Source organism: Anticarsia gemmatalis, chromosome 8, assembly GCF_050436995.1.
Source record: "Anticarsia gemmatalis isolate Benzon Research Colony breed Stoneville strain chromosome 8, ilAntGemm2 primary, whole genome shotgun sequence".
Classification (NCBI taxonomy): Eukaryota; Metazoa; Arthropoda; class Insecta; order Lepidoptera; family Erebidae; genus Anticarsia; species Anticarsia gemmatalis.
Genome location: NC_134752.1, coordinates 2,308,455 through 2,330,548, shown reverse-complemented (window position 1 = coordinate 2,330,548; position 22,094 = coordinate 2,308,455). Strand labels below are relative to the sequence as shown.

The following is a 22,094-nucleotide window of genomic DNA, read 5'->3' as shown; positions in this document are numbered from 1 at the left end:
AACACGGGCTGCGAGGGGTCGGAGCGCGGCGTGACGTGACGTGACGTGACGTGAGGTACCTGTGCGCGAGGTTGAGCAGTCTCCAGGAGCACCAGCGCGTGGTGCTAGTGCGGGCGGTGTCGCGGTGCACGAGGAACACGGGCTGCGAGGGGTCGGAGCGCGGCGCGGCGTGACGTGACGTGACGTGACGTGAGGTACCTGTGCGCGAGGTTGAGCAGTCTCCAGGAGCACCAGCGCGTGGTGCTAGTGCGGGCGGTGTCGCGGTGCACGAGGAACACGGGCTGCGAGGGGTCGGAGCGCGGCGTGACGATGGACGTGGCGCGCGTGGACAGCACCGTGGGCACGCGCTCCCGTCGCCCGCGGAAGTGACGCACCACGATCCAGTTGGACGCGCGCCAGATGCGGGTCGCCCATGTGAATGTGCGGGTCGGGGATACGGCTAGGCGAAGTTCCTGGGGGAGAGAAGACATTCGTTAGTATTGATGTGACCAAACACTGACTGCCACGTTACTAAGCTGTTTCCTGCTTGCTTATGAACGTGAGATTTAAGAAACACGCATGCCTAAATGTACAAAGCTTTTAAACTAAAATAGACATGGATTCACACATTTGTTTCAACAGACTATACTTAATTGCTATTTGTAAGATAGGATTTTCTAGTTAGTAGACATAATGTATCGTCCATTTCATATACACACCTTCATAAGCAGCGGTTCTCGATCCTTCAAGAAGGCCAGATCCCTGAGCAGGAAGTATCTGTGCTGGTGCAGCTTGTGCGCCAGCATGTCTGCGGCGGCGTCCTCCATGTGCGCCCAGCGCAGCTCGGCGCCGAGCCGGCGCGCGGCGGCCGCCAGGCGCTCGGCGCGCCACGAGCCCGCGCGCGACAGGATGGGGTGCGCCGCGCGGACTCGCGCCTCCGCTGAGGCTAGGCCTGCCTCTAGCTTGCGGCGGACGCCTTCTTCTGCCCTATAGATTAAATACATATTGTTTTTTATACAGCATCTGAAACGATTGCATCGACCACGTGATGCGCACCGAAACCGGTCGATCGAAACGTCGGATAAACAAGGTATCCCAAACTTTAATTTTCAACCGCGTTTAAGAAATTTTAACATTAATTTTAACCCGTAGCAAAATAATAATAAAAATATAATGCATATTCGGTCAAAATGTCTAAAAAATAAAATACTATTAACACTTTCTGAGAGTTTTAACACATTATTTTTAACGAAATAATTTCAAATACATCAACCAAATAAGTATAATAATCAATGTGGCACATAAAACATTAATATTATTATTTACCTAGTGACAATAGCGGAGGCTCGTAACTGCGCGGCTAACAACGCAGGTACATCAGGCCCGAGCGCGGCGAGTGCCTCGCTGTTGAGCACGGCGTTACACACTCTTGATACGTACTCACGCATCGCCGCCTCACGCACCTCCTACACAAATAAAATCGTTTACGTTAAAATAGGCGCTTTTTATTATTTCTAAATCTCTTCTGTGGCGCAGTCGGTAGTGTATCCGATCTCTGATTACGAGGTCCCGGGGTCGATTCCTAAATAGGTATGATGTAAAGAGAGTGAATAAATGTGAAATGAAGGACGTGTGCAAATTCTGACATAATGCTGAGGAGACGCTCTAGAGATCTGGAGAGATGAGTTTGAAAGAGGCGTGGTATTATGTTCGTATATCATCATTTTCTTGTTCTGATACCTTGTCGCGCGGGATCAGCACAACATCTCCCTAAGAATAGAAATTTGAAACTGACCTCTTCAATATCCTTCATAGGCATTTTCTGGCTGGCGAGATGAGCCGCGCGTCGCTCTCTAAAGTGCAGGAACCAGCCGCGAGCCTCGCGCTCTAACAGTGCTTGTAGTGTAGGGGCCGCGCGACGGAGCACCTCGCGACGGTACAGACGGAGGTCCACCTGAAACAATAGTATACCGTTAATATATCAAATACACATTTAAATCGTTTATACCAACCAAGTACGAGTCTGATACAAATGCGAATACCGTTATCAAAATCCAGCTACAATGAGAAAGAAATTACGTATGTTGTAATGTTACCCTGTCAAATATACGTTTTATTCAGTTTTTAATACATATTTGTTGTTATAGCAACAGCAAAATAACATCAGTCAAAATTTCAGCTGATTAACTATCACGGATCATGAGATACAGCCTGGTAATGGTTACCTTTTGGATACGGAACAATAAAAATGGTTAATGGTTAGCAAAATACCGTAGAACTGTGACGCAGGTCTTCATGCTGATGGACACGTATTATAGTTAGTGTGAGTGCTCACCGCGACAGGCTGCAGTACCTGCGTGCGCTGCGGCGTGGTGTAGAGGCACGGCACGGGCGGCGGCGGGCGCGGCGGCTCGCGCGCGTCCGCCTTCTCCGACGCCGCCCGCCGCATGGCGCGCGTCACCCACGCCGCCAGCGCCGCGATGTCCTCCTGGTGCTCCGGCTATACATACAACATTTATTTTAAACTTAAATCATATAAGAAATCGTAAGAGCTCGTTGCTAAGTAACAACAGCCGTGCGAAACGATCTCTGAGGTTAAGCTACGCTTGCCCAGGTTGTTTCATGGATGGGTGACCATATTATAACGTAATACATATTATAATCATATTGTAGCACGTTAAATTCTGGGTTCCCATATAGATATATTTTAAAATGCACTTAAACGAGAAGCTTGAAACGCGATTTTATATTGGGAGTACTTGCGTATAAACTCGACTACTAATGTTTGTACGTAGGAACGTATACACGTATACGTGCAAGCACAAATGTCATAGTAAGAAAATATAAAAAAAACCAAGCTTAATCGTAATTAAATGTATTTCTCACTTACCTTGCATATTAACTCAGCTACTAAATACCGCGACCTCTCTTCTCGTATCTTCTTCTCGAGGTCACGAGCTTCTAACGATGGCATACCAAACGCGAGGTCCAGTAATCTGCACCAAAACGAAATTATAATTTAATAAAACATTGTAGAACTTGAAACGTTACGTGCTATTTTTTGCAGTAAGAAGGAACTATTTCTGACAGCGCTTCTGGTTTAGGAAAAACCAGACGATTTAAAAGCGATCTATATCTTGCTTAAAAGACACAAAAAAAGCCCCATTTACACAATCTAAATAAGTTTTTGTTAGTTTATCAGGAGAAATGACCGTTGTTGCTTATCAGCTTATCCATAACCCTTATAGGTGCTCCCACACAGCAGTTATATAACGTCAGAAACTGACTTATAACATTTGTTTTTAAAATTTGTTTAATTTTTTTTTGTCGTTATCGTGTTACACAATGTTGTATAACGTTATATAACTACTGTGTGCGAGCACCTTAAAACTGGCTCTATGTAACACAAAGAAGATGAAAGTACCATGAAATCTTACCTATGCAATCCCTGCAGCAGCGACTTAGCCCCAGCAATGACAGACAGTGGCTCATCTCTCAGCAGTCTATCTCGAGCGACAACCACGATAAGTGCGAGTGCTCTAGCCACATGGCAGTACAGTTCCTCTCTCGCTCGCACTCGCCCGCGCTGCAGCCACGGAGCCACGCGCCACACGTGCGTCTGACCGGGGAAATGGCGGGATGGAACTTCGAACTCACTGGGTAGATAAAACGTTAGGTTAAGTTTAAGAATTATATTATTATATAAAGTCAGTTTACTTGTGACAGAATCGAATTCGATTGAATCAGATTCCAGCTAATTTCAGATCAAACTCCTAAACTTTTAACTAGCACATGATTTATTGATTAAGATTATTTTCATTTTAAAACAGTGTTTGATTACGCGCTAGTTTGGTATTTAATAGCTCGATTTGACATAAGCTCGAATTCAAATTCGATTCTGTCTGGAGTAAACCCACAGTTTTGTTGTAAGTTGTGTTTTATTTGAATTGTCTTAGAGCTTATTTTTAGATAGTAATTTTTACACGAGGAATAATTTTGACATTTCTATAGGTAACACCTACAAAAAATTGTTCCTTACTTTAGTTATATTATGTACACCTACTGTTCTATAGTTACTTTAAGTGAAGGATAGTTACGTGAGTTAAATATTTCGATCATTATAATCTAAAGTAAATATTTATTGTTACAATGTTATTCAACCCCGAATACAGATAAGCAACAAATTATTTTATTTATCCTATTTATTAGTTTAGTTCGTATTTCAAATTTCTGGATTGTTCTTTTTCCTTTGAATAAACAAATTATTTACCAAGAATCAGGCTGAAATCATAGCACATAAGCTTAATAATTTGGATTAAAACCAATTTTTTACTCAGGGAAAATGAGTCTTCTCCCAAACTAGGGATTACTTAGGCCTTGAGTCCACCACGCTGGCCAACTGCGGGTTGGAGACTTTGTTGGATGTTCTCAAGAAATGTGGTTAAGCAACTTTTAGCTAAAGCTGCTGCTTTATACCCTTCATGTAATAAAAACTTCTTGAATATATGTGTGTAGCAAAGCCTAACGGGAGGTTTTTGACGCGCAGTGACGTCACAGAATTGATTTTTCACAGGCGTATTGTGCGAGACAGACAATGCAAGACGTTCGACGCACTCGTATTGAATTATTACAAGCTATAAATTAAACTTCACTAGAACATTAATAACTTTAAATTTGTTAAACTGAGTAATTATTAAAGAAGTGATATATAAAGTTGAAGTTTTTCTAAAAGAATGAATAGAGACAGACAGATAGAACACTTTTAACATAGACTTATATCGATAAACCAAGTTTTATTATAAAATGTCATCCCTATAATACAATAAAGACGGACTATTCGCTTAGAAAGAATTAGTTTACGTATTTTTTAAGATATTCCATTTGACAAGCTGTTTTTGATACATTGCAAAAATTCAATCATTTTTCAAATGCAATTTTTTAAACTTATTAGATTTTTTGACATAGGTATTTAATGTAGTGACTCATTGAAAAGACCTAGCTTAACTTTATATTTACAAATCTAAGTACACAGGTAAATGATTAAATATATTATTTTATACACATGTAGAGCTATATAATTTAAATAATTTTTGATATAACTACTAATAGATTTGAAACATATAGAAAAGTTGATAGTGTAATGAGGTCTACAAGTACGATGGAATGCATAGGATTCTAAACGATAATTCAGCACAGATACACTTAATGCATTTCTAATGACCATGCTATGGGGAAATAGGGGTACACGCTGGCTCCAACGTTACGAGGGGAACGACCTTAGACTTCTAATTTATATCATATTTAAGGATTTTTAGGTAAGACTAGACTGATGTAAAGAAATTTCTGGTTTGGTATAATAGACTGATATGAATATGTTTCCTTTTCATCATTAAAAAAAATAATAGTAAAAAGAGAGAGGTTGATATTCTTGAATAAACCAAAAAAAAAGATCTTTTTCAAAATTAAAAATCAAATCAAAATCATTTATTCATTTAGGTCAAGTGCTGACACTTATGATAGTCAATGATACAGAGAGTGAATTTACCGCCAGTTCGGAAGGTAGGGCCAATGAGAAGAGCTGGCAAGAAACTCCTGGCCACTTTCTGAACCGAACTACATTAAAGTAACTTGGAAATACATAATGTTTAGCATCAAACCAAATCAGATATCTGGTAAAGTTTAAATATTAAAGTTCGACTTATACCTTTCCTTCTTCTTTCTTTCTTTACTCTTTGTTTTAAATTCATAGTTGACTGGAAAAGCAGTGAAAGTTCACACACTTTTCCCTGTAACAGCTATTTATAAGAAACTGTATTCTCAAAAACACAAATAACACAATACCGAATTAACTTGATTAAACTAATAAACTTACAACACTATCTATAAAATAATACTGGCTATAAAGACAAATACCGAACACTGGAGCCAACGTTAAAAAAATAAAAAACCAGAGACATAATATAACATAGACAATACATATACATATTCAGGGCGCACATACCCCCATTCACGTATCGATTCCAATTGCTTAGCGTTTAACTTCTTCGGCTTAAAAGCCTTGTCCTTGTGCAAGCTTTTTAAAAACAAATAATCATCTATATTGTTTCTCATTACCATGAGATGTTGACTAGTGGTGTGATTCTGATCTATGCGTGACCTAGGGGAATGATCAGAATAAGTACTTAGAAGCTACTAACATGTTTAGTGTAAATGTATACTGTTTTACTAATAAGCATCATGTAAGTTCCTTTTTTTTAAAAACCACTCCGGCATTAAGAATTGCTCTTGTGTCGCGAGGACTTTTACAAACATACAAACAACGGACATAAAGTACAACCAGACAAAAGACGACACAATTATTTGTGGATCGCACAAATAATTATCCCGTGTGGTAATCGAACCTACGACCTCCCGACGCAATGGTAGCGGCGTGGCGACCTGAACCATTGCGCCATATACCGTCTTTTTCACTCATATGCAGATCTACGACGGAAAATTACAAATCACATACTAACAAGAGCTTACACAAAATGTATTAATAAGCGAGATAAAATATGTTTCGTATTTAGTTGATCTAGGACCATATAGTAATAATGTAATACCGTTTATACAGAAACTAGTATTGGGGTGCTGCGTATGGTTTCGCGGAAATCCGACAGCCGATACTATAGGGTTGACGCATCGTAATTAGCCCAGTTTCTATACGATATAGCTACAACAACAATATCACACCCTTTTTTTCTATAGGGGTCGGCAGAGACAGAAGATCCTTACAAATTTCTCTAGACTTAATCACATATTACAGCTGTCGGATCTTAATTGATAATGTAGAAATAAAACTTTTAATCTACCTTTTTTAAGAAGGTAAACTTAAAAACCAACACCTGAAAATATTAACTTTACTGAAAATATACAACTATGTATCCTAACAAAACGTCTAACACGAAAAGTCTATTAACGCTCGCAAAAACAAGGTACAAACATGCTATACACATTAGATACAAATCTTATAATTTGCCAGTTTCTCAGTGTTAAGAAATCTCATCAGCACCGATGCATGTCTGCATGCGCGCGAGAGTATTACATCGTGTAAGGCAATACGTCGCGACTCTCGGCGTTAACGTGGATTTAGTTACACGATGCGAGGTCTCGCCTTCAAAAGACATAGTATAATAAGAAAACAGTACTTTTAATACACTTTTAGATTATTTGCTTTTAAATAAAAAGACAACTACCGCTCTTAGAGTTGCTCTTGTCGCGGTAACTTTTAGAAGCATATAATCAACGAACACATAGTACAAGCCGATACAATTTGCAGATCGCACATATAATTGTCCCCTGTGAGAATCGAACTCACGACCTCCCGACGCAATGGTAGTGGCGTGGTGTCCACCTTAACCACTGCGCCACGGAGTTTAACACAATTACATGCTTTACTTGCTACTTGCAGTCACATGTGCCAAAACGTCGAACAAAGCAATGCTCCCGTACGAGTTTTTAAAATGCTTTAAACGTCATTCGGGACTCCCATGGGCATGGATACGCTATGTTGCCTTTTTTCACCGCTACGCCTGCTACTAAAAGGGCAATTTACATGGGAACTCCGATTTCTGTATAAACTGTCAGTATAGTCTGCTCTTAAATAAAGTAGATTTTAAAAAAGAAGCAAGAGCCTTTAAATATAACGTTTCATTCATCTTAGTTAATGCACGTATAGCGACGTAACAGTGACTTTTAATAGAAAAATTATATAATAGAGTTAAGACTAACCAGTCTTCAACTATTCTAGTTAGGCACAAAGAGCCCTTTAAACAACTGCCTACTAATCATACTCTTATTTATTGATAGAGCCTCGTTAATCAATGTATTGGTAAACAATTTTAATCCGCAATTACAACATTATTCCTTTTTAGTCAGCTTAGAATAAATGGCAACAAACTGCGAACACGCGATCTAATGCAATTAAACTGTCTATGAAAACCTACAAAATATATACGAACGATTCTTTTTTAGCCATATTACTAACATTTGGCGCCGGCAGTGTAAAAGGGAAAAAAACAAATGAACTCGTCGCCGTGGGACAAAAACGTATACTGCAGGCCGCTTTGTGTGTATACAGTTTATAACTTCATACATTTGAGTGGTAACATTAATTGAAGTTGATGAATGAAAGGCAAGCTTGGCCCTTACGTTGCAACTTAATTGCACTCAAGTATAGGTCAATTTGTATGAGGGCTGCCAGTAATTACCGTTTTAGTACCAGATCGGTGTGTAGTGATTTGGGTTGACAATTCGTTTAGGTTTGCGTATTGTTCTGGTAAAGATCCGTCTTCCATAGTTCATATTTTAAATGATGTATTGGGTTAGTTTAATAATATAGTTAAATTGTAGTTGATAAGTCAACTGATAGAGTAAGTAAAGTTTTTTTTGCCTACGTCGTTTTTGGTCGCATTTGTGTAAAGACAAATTTTAAACGAAATCCACCCACCAACGCTCAATTTATGCTCCTGATCTAACTAAGAGCATTTATATCAAAGCGTGAACCCTAACAGCCCGTATACTGTAACTAATTGTGAGTATTCAATTAGGCTTATATTTCACAGTACAAGTAGCGAGCACCGAAGTGTAATATGCATTAATTACTCATTTACTGGGTGCGTTATTTTGCTCGTAGTGTACTAAAATTACGTTACAATTTATGACCAGTTTATAAAACGCAGATGAGTGCGTGCGATGGCTTCGATTACGATGAACCTATTGAACACGAGAATTTTCAGAAATAAATGTACTCCGGTATATTATCTGAGCACAAAAAACTGTTTTGGACGTTACAATCAATTGAAGAAAGGGAGTTTTCAACTGTTATCCTTTTTTGTACGTAGTATAGCTTCATAATTTCGTCAAATATGATCCTACTTTGGTCTACCTATAAGAGGAGAATATGATTTATAAATAGTACCACAAATTGAGCAGTGCACGCGGTGTAGAGCAGCGAAGTGCGGTTAAATACTGCCGTACACCTGTTCTATAGTGCATTAATCAAGTTTGTTTTATAAAACATAGAATCACACCGTTTGAAACTATATTATGTTGTTGATGTTCCCTCAAGAAACACACGTTTGCACCTAAGCGCGATGCATACTAATAGCACAGTATTTATTTTTAAGCTATTCGCCACCCAAAATTCTATTGCCATTATGTATAATAGAATACGGGAATTAACGTGAACACGCATATTACCTCTTTTTATCTTGTCATGCCGTGCTCGGAAATATTTCGAGCCTTATAATAATTTATTAACAACTGTATAATAACAGTAATGTCAAATGCATTCTTTACTAGTCTACCTCAGATTGACGCCGAGACATAACAGAGTGGATTTATAAGAGAAGTACAAGGTGAATAATTCTGACTGAAATGTTGTTCAGTATTGTGTAGTTTTCGTTTTATCAAGCTTCTGAGATATACATGTAAAGCCTTAATGTGACATCTATGTTTGTGTTTAATATACATGTATACAAATACAATACATAATTATAATGTGGAGAATATGAGTTCCTAACTCTTTTCGGTGAGCTATGAAGCACTAAGCGATTGTTGCTATCTAGTGTTGTGTTAGCTGCTGACTGTGAATGTAAAACAAGATACATCTACAATGAGATGGTTGGAAAACTACTTGTTGTAATATTCCTGAAGGACATGCTTGCCCAGCAGTGGGACATTAATGGTGAAATTAACTTTTTTATTCCACCTTATGAGTACTTTTACAATATTACCAAAACAGGTTCAGTAACAGTCAGTAAGTAATATAATATCCAAATGCATTGCTTTTTATGGTTTGACGTTTTATGATTATTGTTAAATTAGATATGAAACTTTAACCATTCACAATCAACAGACTAACATCCCAACATGACCGTTCCCTACACTAGTCTAACATACTGTTTAACAAGTAACTAATAACTCAATACTTCTTACCCTTTCTCTCTGATGGCGTGCAGTTGTTTCGGCGAGAGGGGGTGTGGTTCGACTCCCGCGTCGAGTGCTGCCGCGTCTAGTTCGTCGCATGGCGGTGCTACGATGATGTCAGAGGGACGATTGCCGGGACCCGTGAACCGGGATGGAGGGAGAACTGTGTGACATTCCAATAATTCATTTAAAAATAAATTAAGGAATCTAACAATAAGGTAGTTGTTTCCTGGTTAATGAAGTGGTATAGATAGACATACTACTGCATAAGATGTCAAGGGCTTCATGCTTTGTTCATGTCTGGCTGGACTTGTATATGATATCTGTTTGTGTATTACACAAAAATTATTAATTCTTTGGAAAAGGTTAGATATTTTCACCACTTAAGCCAAAATACCTTCACAGCTTAACATAAGGCCGAAAGGGCTTTGACATAGCTTAACAACTTTTATCTTAATTGTCAACAACCGGGACACCAACTTATAACATACCCTCCAAAGCACAGAGAGGCTCAGCTCAAATAGCACTATGCAGTCACCCATCTATGGAATTACTGCTCCAAGAGTTGCTTAAACCACAGATAGTTGTGTCTCAGTTATAAATTTATAAATTTACTTAATATGTTGTTTGCTTATCTTTTTAATAGACAGACCATAGAATTCCAAAATTAAACCACCTAAATCTACATTTACAACTCATACTTTTGAAGCCAAGTTATCATTAAAATAATTTAAGCTAATTATGTCTCTCACCAAACACAAGTCAGTGGAGCAATGGTTATTTTGACCCATAGAATTAATTAGTCAGTTCCTGTTTTTTATTCATAATAATGAACTTGACATCCAAATTTTAGTTTTTTGAAGAACATACAACAACTTTTGTTCAGTAGTATCATTGCTAAGCAATATTGAAGAAATGGAAACTCTTTTTTTTATATGACAAAGGTTTTTGTCACACACAATATACAATATTACACACAATTGTTTCAATATGATTATTGCTAAAATCATACAATTACAACTACAGATGATAATAATAGAGAGTATACTGCATATAATATGACTCATATTCTTAGTCTTTTCAAAAATGATAAGTTTATAAGTTAGATCATAGATCTTTGCATAACTTGAGCTGAAAAACAGCTTTGTTTTCATAAAATAAAACTTTTGCCTTAACATAGTCTAGTAATGAGTTTCATAAAAGAAACCACATTACTCCAGAGTCATTCGAAAATTAACTTTTAACAACCAAGAGGCAGACATTACAATTGTGACAATAATTTAACTAAATGTAAATGAATGCATGTTGATACTCAACCATAACAGGCAGGCAATTGTTCAACAGTGACACAATGTGCATCATAATTCAATACAACTACACTCTTACTAACGTAAACACACGCACACCGCATCAATCAACAATAACCGACTTCCTTCTACAAAAAAAGAGTTCAAAAAATTCTCACCAATAGGGAAAGTCTTCCAGTGATACAGGAAGTCTTCAGCGACCTGCTTGATGTTGTTGACGAGCTGCTCGACCTCGGGCGGCGCGCCGACCAGCTGCACGTCGAAGTGCAGCGGCTCGCGCTCCGGGGGCGCTGCCTCCAGCAGCAGCGAGTTCGGACGGGAAGCGCGCTCGCCTTCGCCCGCCATTCTCAGATATCCATCGGCTCGGTGCACAACTCGCGTCTCTCTAATCGCATAATGATCCCCCGCTCTGCAGTGGGCGGAGAAATCACTTAACACCGACCTCTTATTGTTTTATTATTTACATTTATTTGATCAATTTAAAACGACACATGACTGCCGACGCACTCCACTCTCAGATATAATTCATTCTCTGCGTGGAATTTGATGCCGGTTTATATTTGTTTTGGTCACTTAAAAATAGGATTTCGTAGACAAAAGTAAAAAGCCAAGAAAGAAAACCAATCCCAGCCTAGACGACAAATTGACAATTCTAAAATTCTGATACGATTTACGAAGTGACAGATATCAATTGAAAAGAATAAAGTAGAGCGTGTGCTTTACGAAAAACGGAACGTAGATTGAAATAACATTTTCCTAATAAATTAAATAGTAAAATTTTGTTAGGCGATGAAATTGTATATTTTTTAAATTGGTTTTTAAAGCTTGTCTAGGTGCTAACTCACTATATTTAATAGCTTTTTACTTAAACCGGTACTTTTTAATAGGCTGAATAGTCGAATGTCTTAGACTAGGAACTCAAAATAAAAAAAGATCTTTATTGTCAATGTGGTAATTTGTGGACTTGTTTGTTATTTACAATAAATTCATAAAATACGGGTTTTATTTACTAAAGTCATTTGCATTTACGGAAAACTTATTACATTCCAAGATATTTCGGCACGACTGCTATAAGTGTAACGAATAGACGAAAGTAACGTCCGTTTTCTTCGAGGGCCGAAGGTGATCGGATTAGGTATGTCCTATATAGCACATAATTTATTGTAGAATTTATCACTTATCACTCGTGTCGGGCGTACGGTTCGTGCTTTTGCTCGTGAAAACGTGTATCTGTTAGTTTTAAGATCGGTAAGTTTCGTTTTGTTGATGTATAGTGTCGGTTTCCTTTGTTTTGCTAAAATGGCACTAACTGTTTCAGAGCGCGATGGAAGCGATGGATATCCAGGCCGTAGAGTCGAAGTTGAGTGACGTCACCGTGACGGCGATCCCTATGAGTGGGAAGAATATTCATAAAGACTTGAATCACGGCAGTAACAGTCAGGCAACTATATCTACAGTTCCTGCTACGTCGCCGTCGTCTGTCGGCAAGGATAAAGACAACGGCATGTCCAAGTACGCTCAGCTGCTCGCAGTCATTGAGGAGATGGGTAAGGAAGTCCGGCCAAGCTACTCTGGTAGCCGCAGCTCTGCTGAACGCCTCAAGCGTGGAATCATTCATGCTCGCATCCTGGTGAGGGAATGTCTTATTGAAACTGAGAGGTCTGCACGACAGTAAGTTTGTTATCAAGGAAATGTCACAGTCAATTTTTAGTGTACCTCAAGTCATGGCATGGAATGGAATGAAGTGAGAAGAAAAACTGAAAACTGAATGTTTTGAATTATAGTTGTTTTGTTTCATCATATAACTAAGGCAACATTTGATTTAGTACAAAAATGAACAAAACCTGAGTCAACTCTAAGTATACAAAACTATAAACCTGAATTATATGATAATCTTTCTGTGGAGTTAACACAGAATATGGAGGTTTTTACCTAAAATATGTCTTAATAAAGAAGGCATTGTTTACTAAAATCTTCTATACATAATAAACTATGTTGTATGATGAAACAATATAACAGTAAATAATAAAAGAAGGCCACAGAACTTGCATCAAATCAATGACACAATGCCCAATTTAATGTACAAAATATCTATGACTAGATCATAGAGACCTATGCAATACTTTTTGATCAATTGATCATGATTATACAGCCAATGTCTATGGGTTTTATAACTGTTGAAAAATGAATAACAGATATTTTGTACCACATATTGATATAAGATTTCATTTTATCGCAAAATATTGATAATATGTTTTTTTGTAAGACATGTTAGTGTTTTTCATTTCTGCCAATGCTTTTTGCATCTGGACAGTTGTGAAAAAATAACTACCCTGTTATTGCTCAATAAGTTTAAAAAGAGAATCTCACAACAGGTATAGAAACTCTATGGTGTTGGCTGTTGAGCTAAAACCTCTTTTGTGCCCTTTACTTATAAGCTGCAAAATTACATTGATTTTACTCACACGTATGGCAATTAGATTGTTTATGAAATGTCTAATAAGTAAAGGTGTTTGTGATTGGATATTTTTATGATTTAGTAATTGTAGAAGTTTTTAAATTAATGTTCTCTTGCAAGTGTAGGAATGCTGCTGGGTTTAAGGCTTCTCTTGTATAGACAATAGAATTTCCTTAACAACAGCAATATCTATGAGCTGTTACATATTAAAAGGATAGACATTATTACACGACCACACGACGATTACAAAGAGGGTAATGTATTTATTTCTATCCCTATTTATTAAGTATTTTATCAATAGATTTTAAAAGACAAATCTCTTTTGACAAAGCAATCAAATAATTAAGTATTGCAATAACGTTTTACTGAATTGCTCATATGTTTTTATTAAAGGAGGGTATTAAATCCAGCAGTGTATTAAACATCTAATTTATTAGAATTAAATAATTCAGGGTACTTAGACATAAATTTAAGAGAATTTAGTTTAAAGTTATGAACCCATATAAAAATGTATGCGATTGGTATAAAGCAAGAAAAAAATTACAGAGACAGCCTAAAAAAAACATTCTAACAACCCAAAAATGTCCTAAAAAAACTAAGTATATTTTTATTCTCTTTTTTTTATCTTATGAAGAAGAGAGCAATACATCATTTGATAATGTGGCTGTTTTGAAAACAAGCAAAAAACAACTAAGGCATGCTTCACACATATTTGGGCCAGCATGAATACAATAGGCCTAGACGGGCGGTAATATCGAATATATGTAGATGCCGCTTCGCGTTTGAATGAAAATCGAATCGTGATGATTGAACGGTGAAATGAGTCGGTTTTGTTGTTCCATAAATACTGGCAAACTGACCATGCTGGCCCGAACATGTGTCTAGCCGTTTTAAAAAGTTATTTATTATGTTTCCAATATGGCTGCCTCTGATTCCAAAGATATCATTTTGTAACAGTTTATTTATTGAAGCAAAACATTTGATTTGATAGTAATAAGTGGTAATGTAAGTTTGGCAGTTGAGAATACAATATTGATAGGTTCAATGGTTAGTAGGTGACTATTGCATAAACAATATGACAATGTTACTGCAATCACAATGTTTCTTGTTACATAGTAAAGTTTACTTATCTAGATCCAGTTTTACCAATGGGCAAGTATTAGCTAATCAGATGGAATTCTGATAGGTTTTTACTTATAGTTACTGTCACTTTTTAGGAACTGGCTTGGTAGAATCACTACAGAAAATAATGAAAGAAATATACCGCCTTTTCTCATAATAATCTAGATTCGATTGATTCATATACTAAGTATGCTTATTTTGTGTTATTAACATCATTTCTATATAGTTCTTGCTCAAATTAAAACACCAAATTATTTTTCATGGAACATAAAATTTTACAAAATGTTGTTTCGTGTACATTGTCTGCCTCTAACCATTGTAACCCAGCACTAGTGAGTCTTAAACGGTAATGAACAGAATGTCCTGAACGAAACAGGCTGTGATCGCAACATTTATTGTGAACAACTACCTCATACACAAACAAAATATTAATATTTTTAATGTTAACATTGTCTTATAGTTAGACTGTGTCGCTTGACGGAACTGTGTTAGTTCCAGTTTTGTACGCTTGGGGCGCTACTGGTCTACGTATTTATATACCCAGCTAAACTTTACCCGGCTTTAGCTATATAACAAATATTCATAGTTATGGCAGTAAGGAGAGAGCGAGAAACAATTATATACAATGCATTTATCAAGCATAATAAAAAAAAAGATGTAGACTTTTGTCTATTACCTTAATGATTTTTGAACTAAAGTAACAATACCATAGACTAGTAACGCCACAAGTTCACGGATAATAAACAAAATAAACTTAATCGGAATATTATAACTATTTTGAATATATTATTAATACGAACTCTTTGATTGTCTGGCGATATTTATGTTGATATTATTTAAGGCTTGTTTATTTGTAGTCATATAGTTTAACCCAAGATCAAGTCTAGAAGTAGGTAGATGTAGGTGGTATATACAACCGTTGGAATAAGCTCATGATTGGTCAGAGGTCTTACTATAGTAAACGAAAACGAAAACTCGTTGAAATTTCGTTTGTTCCCTATCATAATTCTATCCGTTATAAAATATCGGTTCAACTTTCGTACTAGAATATAAGGTATGCATCCGATATTACCTGCCAGTGTCAATATAGAATAGAGAAAGTCATAAAAACATCTTAAATATATTTTACGAAGTTTCCTTTTCACGAACCATTGACTACAGCAAAACTAGCAACTACCGTAGCTCGAGCACGAACAACTACCAAAAAAGTGAAAATTCAAAAGGAACATTGCATTGCCGCATGTCAAATCATTGATTCGTAGTTCGTACCTACTGTTGAATTAAGACTTTTCGTTCGATGTACTGTGAAACTGACAAAAGTTGTTGATTCTAAAGTATACAGAAATATTTCGTGCTACCAACATTAGGGCGCTTATCCTATACAAATTGGTATCGAATTCTGTTTTTGCAAATCTTTCGTGCTAGAGCTAATATTCACCGGCCATTGATTATATACCACCTACATACTATCTACTCTGGCTGTTAGTGACCTCACGTTAGATTAGGTCATAGTATATAAGGAATGTGCTCATTGTTTCATTATCGTCACGGTTTTATATATAAGTTGTATATATTTTAGTTATAGCTGCCCTCCAACGACAATAGTTCAATAGGGTTCACAAACGAGCTTTCAATATTTAGAGGTCTCCGAACAAAAGCGTATTTATCCTTTGAAATATGTTTTTAACAATTTCCATACAATTTTAAATTACGAAATACCTGGTTATTGTCTTGACAAAGAATTTCTGAATGCAACTCGTTTATATAGTCCAACAACTTAGTGGCTAGCTGTGAATGCAAGGTTCGAGGCGAGCGGAGTTATACAACATTCTGAATTTGGAATCACACTGATGTAGGCTTATGCTGACTATGCTCCTTTTGATACAGTTCAGTCCATGACTTGTTGTCGGACTATAGTAAGTATTCAGATTGTTTCTGACTTGGTCTCTTTTGTTTTGTCACATTTACAAGCTATATCTTGTACAATACGAAAGTGGGAGTTTCCTTAAACAGTGGTTTTGGCAAATTGTATAAAATATTTTTTCATATTCAAAGGATAATACCATCAATATACTCTTAAAGTACCACCGAAGTTAGTATAATAATAAACAAATAAAACAGTTTCGTGCTCGTCTGTGCCCGATGTTCAAATTATAGTAAAATTCGGTCCAACTGCCGTCAAAGTATACTTCTTAGAATAACTAGAGATAAGAAGAATTTACGAAGTAGGTTTTAACTCATATTAAATAAGTTACCATTAATAAATAATGTACTTACGTAAATAAATGTTAAATTTTAAATGTAACCCCTCCCTTCGAGTCCATTTTTATTGATATTTTTTATAATTATGTATTTTTTCTGTAATTTTTCATGTCTGTATTGTTCTAGATAGTTTCATCTTTGCTCAGATTATTTGTGTTTTATGTACAGTCGGTATCGAAAGATTGTATTTTATTTTTTTAAAGACAACTCCCGCTCTAAGAATTGCTCTTGTGTCCCGAGAACTTTTACAAACATACATACAAAAAACGGACACAAGGGACAACCGGACCCGAAACAACTACTTGTGAATAGGACAAATAATTGTTTCGTGTGGTTATCGAACCCACGACCTCGCGACGCAATGGTAGTGGCGTGGTGACCACCTTAACCACTACGCCACGGAGGCCGTCAAAAGTATAAGCGACAATTTGTTTTATAGAATGAACTAATGAAACATGGCTCTATATTGAGTTCTTATACAGATTATAATTCGAGAGAGATTCATACCGGCTGTACATAAACACAGTTTTTAAATGTAACTCAATTTTGCTCTATTTAAATGTTCCTCTTTATTGTTATATTCAGTTCACGATGCAGAATTGTCTCTAAATTGTAACAAAAGCTCATGGGCATAATTATACATGCATATTTAATTTTTAGACTTAAAAAGTCCCTTAGTATGGTTACGAAGATAACATCTTGTGGGTGTCGTTTTTGACACGAATAATTAATGAGATAAAATAATAACGCGTTTTAACGATAATATTCCTGATAGTTCATTGAAATGTTACATGTTTTAGCCTTTTTATTCATGTTGGCTGGTCAGTAGAAACTTAAGTTTAAGATTGTGGGGTTGCCACACTCGTCCCCCGGCTGCCATCATGTCGAGGGATCAGGCTGATGTTTTTACAACCAGTCGCCTGTCTGACATCAATCCTTCTTGGGTAAAGTTTAAAAGTATTTGAACATTATGGTAATTAACCAATAAAATGTGTAAAAATCTTTAAAAAATATCTTTGAATCGGCGTTTTCGAACAATAAATTATCGTGACTATGCTAAGGGTGTATCAACGACAATATAAATGATATTGTATACGATCGTAATTAACTGTATACTCTGTAGTTAAACTAGACATGTTTTTTAACACAAATATATGTATTTATAGTTATATTTTTAACCAAATAAGTATACTACAAACGAAAATAGAACATGAGAAGTTATTTACATATCTATGTATACCAGGTCTTACAATAATAGGTAGTAAAGTTACGCGTTCTCTGCGTCGGATCGGAACTTACAAACTAAGGATTTGTTGTTTTAATTTCTATTTAACTACGTGCACTGGATGGATCAGTATATCAATTAACTAGCCTTTGCCCGCGATTTCGTCTGCGTGGTTTGTGACTTAGGACAGAATTTTCTTACCAACTTCCCCACACACTTTTATCCCTTTGGGGTTGAATTGATCAAAATCCTTAGCGGATGCCTGAGCCATAATATCTACCTGCATGCCAAATTTCAGCCTGATTCGTCCTGTGGTTTCGGTTGTGCGTTGATAATCACTATGTCAGTCAGTCGCCTTTGAGTCACATATATTTAGATACAAAGCAACAAAATCTTACAACCCGTAAGTTTCGACTCCGACGCAATACACGCGTTTCTTTATACGGCAAAGTTCTGGCGTGAGAGTGCAGCACCAGCGCAAACAGTAAACAAAAGTATTTGACAACCCTTCATACGTTTACATATGACAAAGCTCATCATAGCAGTTTGTTTACCCCATGTGCTAGTGGCGCCCTCTACTCCGAGCTTTGCGTAGGATTCCCTATTCAATATGATACGAAATAAAGTGATAGAAACGTTAGATCAAAATGAGATTATAATTATATTATACAAATAGATTCTGGTGTCGAGTTGTTGTGCTCGTTATTTTATAAATTATAATGTTATTCTGTAATGGAGGATGCGTGATTTTTTCTTAACTAAATATTTTAATTTAAACAGACAAAAGTATACTTTAAAATATTTACACAATTAAATATTTGATTTGCAAATGCTAGATTAGATATTTGTCATCAGATAGTTATGCCGTGGAATTACTTCAGTTTAGTTGATAGGCTACAACGGTAGTTTTTTAACATAACAGCAATACCTAAACAAACTAAACTGTAGTAGATCTAAACCACACAACAGTAGGTTATTGAAACCGGCTGAAGAGCAACATGAACTCTTAACTCAATATATGTCAGACAAAAACTTTTATTTAAAAAATCACGCATCTTGTACAAAAATAAAAAGTGATTTTGGGACAGTCCTGTATTGTACTTCTTCGTGTCCCAACGTAATATGTAAGTGGCGAACCATAATTCAGTACAAATTTTAGCAAATTATTACATGTAAAGTGTGTGGACGATGTTTATGAGATTCGTCGTATCTTGATAGTGTTAATTATTTCATGTATGGGCATATTTTTATTACAATAAATGGGTTTAAAATAGTAATCTTGGAGTTTGTTTTTCACCTTAACATTTTTTCCTTGCATGACTGATACATAGGCCGGTGCATTTTTTTTGTATTATTTAATTCAGTTATAAGATCCACATACCCTACACATCGTACTTTAGTTTTTAAAAACGGACGGTTATGCCAGTTTATTATTCCAAAGACTTGTTCTATTGGTAAAACTGTTACATTTGCTTATCGTAAAATTAGCCCCTAGAGGGCGCCTCAGTAAGTACCCTCATTTCTTAACGGGAATAAATTATGCAGTGTTTTGTCCTTCTCCTTAGAGCCACTGTCATGGCCGCCGTATGGGAGAACAAGTTAAGATGGGATACGGGATACAGCGCTGACTCCGTGGAATGGTGCCCAGTAGACTCATACCGTAACGTGCTTGTTTGCGGGACTTACCAGCTTGAGAAGACGCAGGGTAAACACATATGATTTTCGTTTTTTTTCTACTGTTGATTTTATTTTCTGCTCCACCGAAAAACTATTAAAATAGCGGACCTATAGATCTATAGCGGACGCCTAATGAGAGTGTGTCATATTATTGAGGCTTTTTCAATCTTGAACCTACTATCCCTAGCGGAGGTTATTATTTCCTGGTTGGTGGTTCAGTGTAAGTTTTGAAACTAGGTTCTTTTCTATTTTATACTAATCACTACCTATATACATGAAATCACGCCTTCTTCGCATAGGGGTAGGCAGAGACCAGATAACATTAATCTCTATTGATAAGGATACTAAGTACCTAGTCCTGAATCTATGGTGAGCAGCTGCACTGACAACCGCTGGAGTATCACGTTCATTTTTTTCACGTTTCAGATGAAATCAAAACGAAACAGACAAGACTTGGCAAGATATATTTATTCGTGGTCGACAATGCAACAACCGAACTATCACCCATTCAGACCATCAACACAGCAGGGATTCTAGATCAGAAATGGTGCTGCCATAATATTGAAGATAGTCCTATTTTAGCTATAGTCACTTCAGTTGGGACTTTGCAACTTTATAAGTTAAAAAATGAAAATGCAACTTACGAATTGAGTTTATGGTTAGAACATGTTATTGGGGAGGATGTCTTAGCACTCTCCGTTGATTGGTCAACAAATAAATTGACTTCAGAGAATCCGAGGTTAGTGGTCAGTGATTCCGCTGGCTGCGTACATATTTTAGCCATAGAAGAGGGGATAAAGGCCGTTGGTAAATGGAAAAGCCACGGTTTTGAAGCTTGGATTGGGGCATTCAATTATTGGAATCCGGATGTGTTTTATTCAGGTAACTGTGTTTTAAATTAAAGTCATCTTATGTAATAGGTACCTACTTCATAATTGACTGTCGTTTAAGAGCTCTGTAGATCAACCGTTGATAGCCAAAGTAATGGCAAGACCGCCAGATCATCTACAAGGTTTGTAAGTTTCTAAATCTTAAAACGTACATTCTACTAATATTATAATTGTGAAAGTTTGTTAAAATGCTTGGATGAACATATGTTTGTTACTCCTCCACAAAAAAGCTTCTGGACGGATTTGGATGAAGTTTAGTACACAGATGACCTGGCTTAACACATTATGATACTTTTACGCCGGGTAATCTTCATGCGGCGAAGTCGCGGGCAGAAGATAGATTTATTTATAAAAATCTTAACATAATGACTGGTACAGTGGTACTTATCTAATGTTACTTCATATTTAAGGTGGCGATGACTGTATGTTTAAAAGCTATGATGTTCGTATTAATGACGTCGCTACTGCAGTCAACAAGAGCCATGACGCAGGAGTTACAGCCATTAGAAAGCATATCGATGAAGAACATCAACTGCTTACTGGCAGGTAAATAAGTAACATGCGCACTATCTCTGTTGCGCGATTCTATACCATTATCGATTACAAACAATCGGCTAGCTATCGAATTATTTTGTAGGAAAATCTAATCAGCGCTTCTAGCGGGTATCAAAGGAACCATCTCTGAAGTTCATTTTAAATGTCAAACTCTCGGGACTAGATATTAACGACTGAACAGCATCGCGCTAATATGCAAGAAAAACTTAGGACTCGAAATTTAAAACTATCGTGTTAAAGTTGTTGTTTTTAGTTATAAACTTTGCCTTAAAAAGTATAGTTCTATTCTTATAATTTTCTTTACAGTTACGACGAAAACGTGCGCATCTGGGACACACGGAAGCTAAAATCTTGTCTCAATGAAATCAACGTTAACGGCGGAGTGTGGCGTTTGAAGTGGCATCCATACAAGTCTCAGACAGTTCTAGCCGCTTGCATGTACGGCGGGTTCCGTATTCTAAATGTACAAGACCAGAATATGGAGATCCTTAGTGAATACTTGGAACATGACAGTATAGCGTATGGTGCTGATTGGAAATGGGATAAAGAAGTGTCCTTGGTCGCTACCTGCTCTTTCTATGATTGTAACATGCATTTAAGTGAAATAAAGTTTGAATAAATTGTTGAATGATTATTGTTTTGATTTTTGT

The 22,094-nt window shown here is 36.7% G+C and overlaps 2 protein-coding genes across 3 annotated transcripts in view; one reads left to right on the top strand and one right to left on the bottom strand.

The window, feature by feature from the left end:
- The window catches only part of LOC142974635 (uncharacterized), a 29,175-nt gene extending 17,283 nt beyond the window's left edge, over nt 1–11,892 (bottom strand). Inside the window, exons 1-10 of the mRNA XM_076117084.1 lie at nt 11,414–11,892; nt 9,958–10,111; nt 5,981–6,052; nt 3,417–3,635; nt 2,870–2,975; nt 2,315–2,479; nt 1,775–1,933; nt 1,306–1,445; nt 699–966; nt 199–452 (exon numbers count right to left, since the gene is read on the bottom strand). Of these exons, the coding sequence (XP_075973199.1) occupies nt 199–452; nt 699–966; nt 1,306–1,445; nt 1,775–1,933; nt 2,315–2,479; nt 2,870–2,975; nt 3,417–3,635; nt 5,981–6,052; nt 9,958–10,111; nt 11,414–11,600 (1,724 nt within the window). The 5' untranslated portion in view covers nt 11,601–11,892. The remainder of the gene's footprint in view (nt 1–198; nt 453–698; nt 967–1,305; nt 1,446–1,774; nt 1,934–2,314; nt 2,480–2,869; nt 2,976–3,416; nt 3,636–5,980; nt 6,053–9,957; nt 10,112–11,413) is intronic.
- A 254-nt stretch (nt 11,893–12,146) lies between these two features.
- Nucleotides 12,147–22,072, top strand: LOC142974634 (diphthine methyltransferase). Of its 2 annotated transcripts, XM_076117082.1 has the most exons (6): nt 12,147–12,390; nt 12,574–12,767; nt 19,888–20,027; nt 20,426–20,881; nt 21,300–21,435; nt 21,751–22,072. In XM_076117082.1, the coding sequence occupies exons 2-6, from the start codon at nt 12,580–12,582 to the stop codon at nt 22,061–22,063; spliced, it is 1,233 nt and encodes a 410-aa protein (XP_075973197.1). In that variant the 5' UTR covers nt 12,147–12,390; nt 12,574–12,579; the 3' UTR covers nt 22,064–22,072. The 2 variants fall into 2 exon arrangements, with proteins under 2 accessions (XP_075973197.1, XP_075973196.1); XM_076117081.1 differs by lacking the exon at nt 12,574–12,767 and having other exon boundaries at nt 12,152–12,390.
- Nucleotides 22,073–22,094: the final 22 nt, after the last annotated feature.

Bases quoted from the DNA above. Each gene is read 5' to 3' on its own strand.
- LOC142974634 (XM_076117082.1), top strand. From the start codon at position 12,580: ATGGAAGCGATGGATATCCAGGCCGTAGAGTCGAAGTTGAGTGACGTC. The intron at 12,768-19,887 runs GTACGCTCAGCT...CCTTCTCCTTAG, and splicing joins AAAGACAACGGCATGTCCAA to AGCCACTGTCATGGCCGCCG. The intron at 21,436-21,750 runs GTAAATAAGTAA...TTTTCTTTACAG, and splicing joins CATCAACTGCTTACTGGCAG to TTACGACGAAAACGTGCGCA.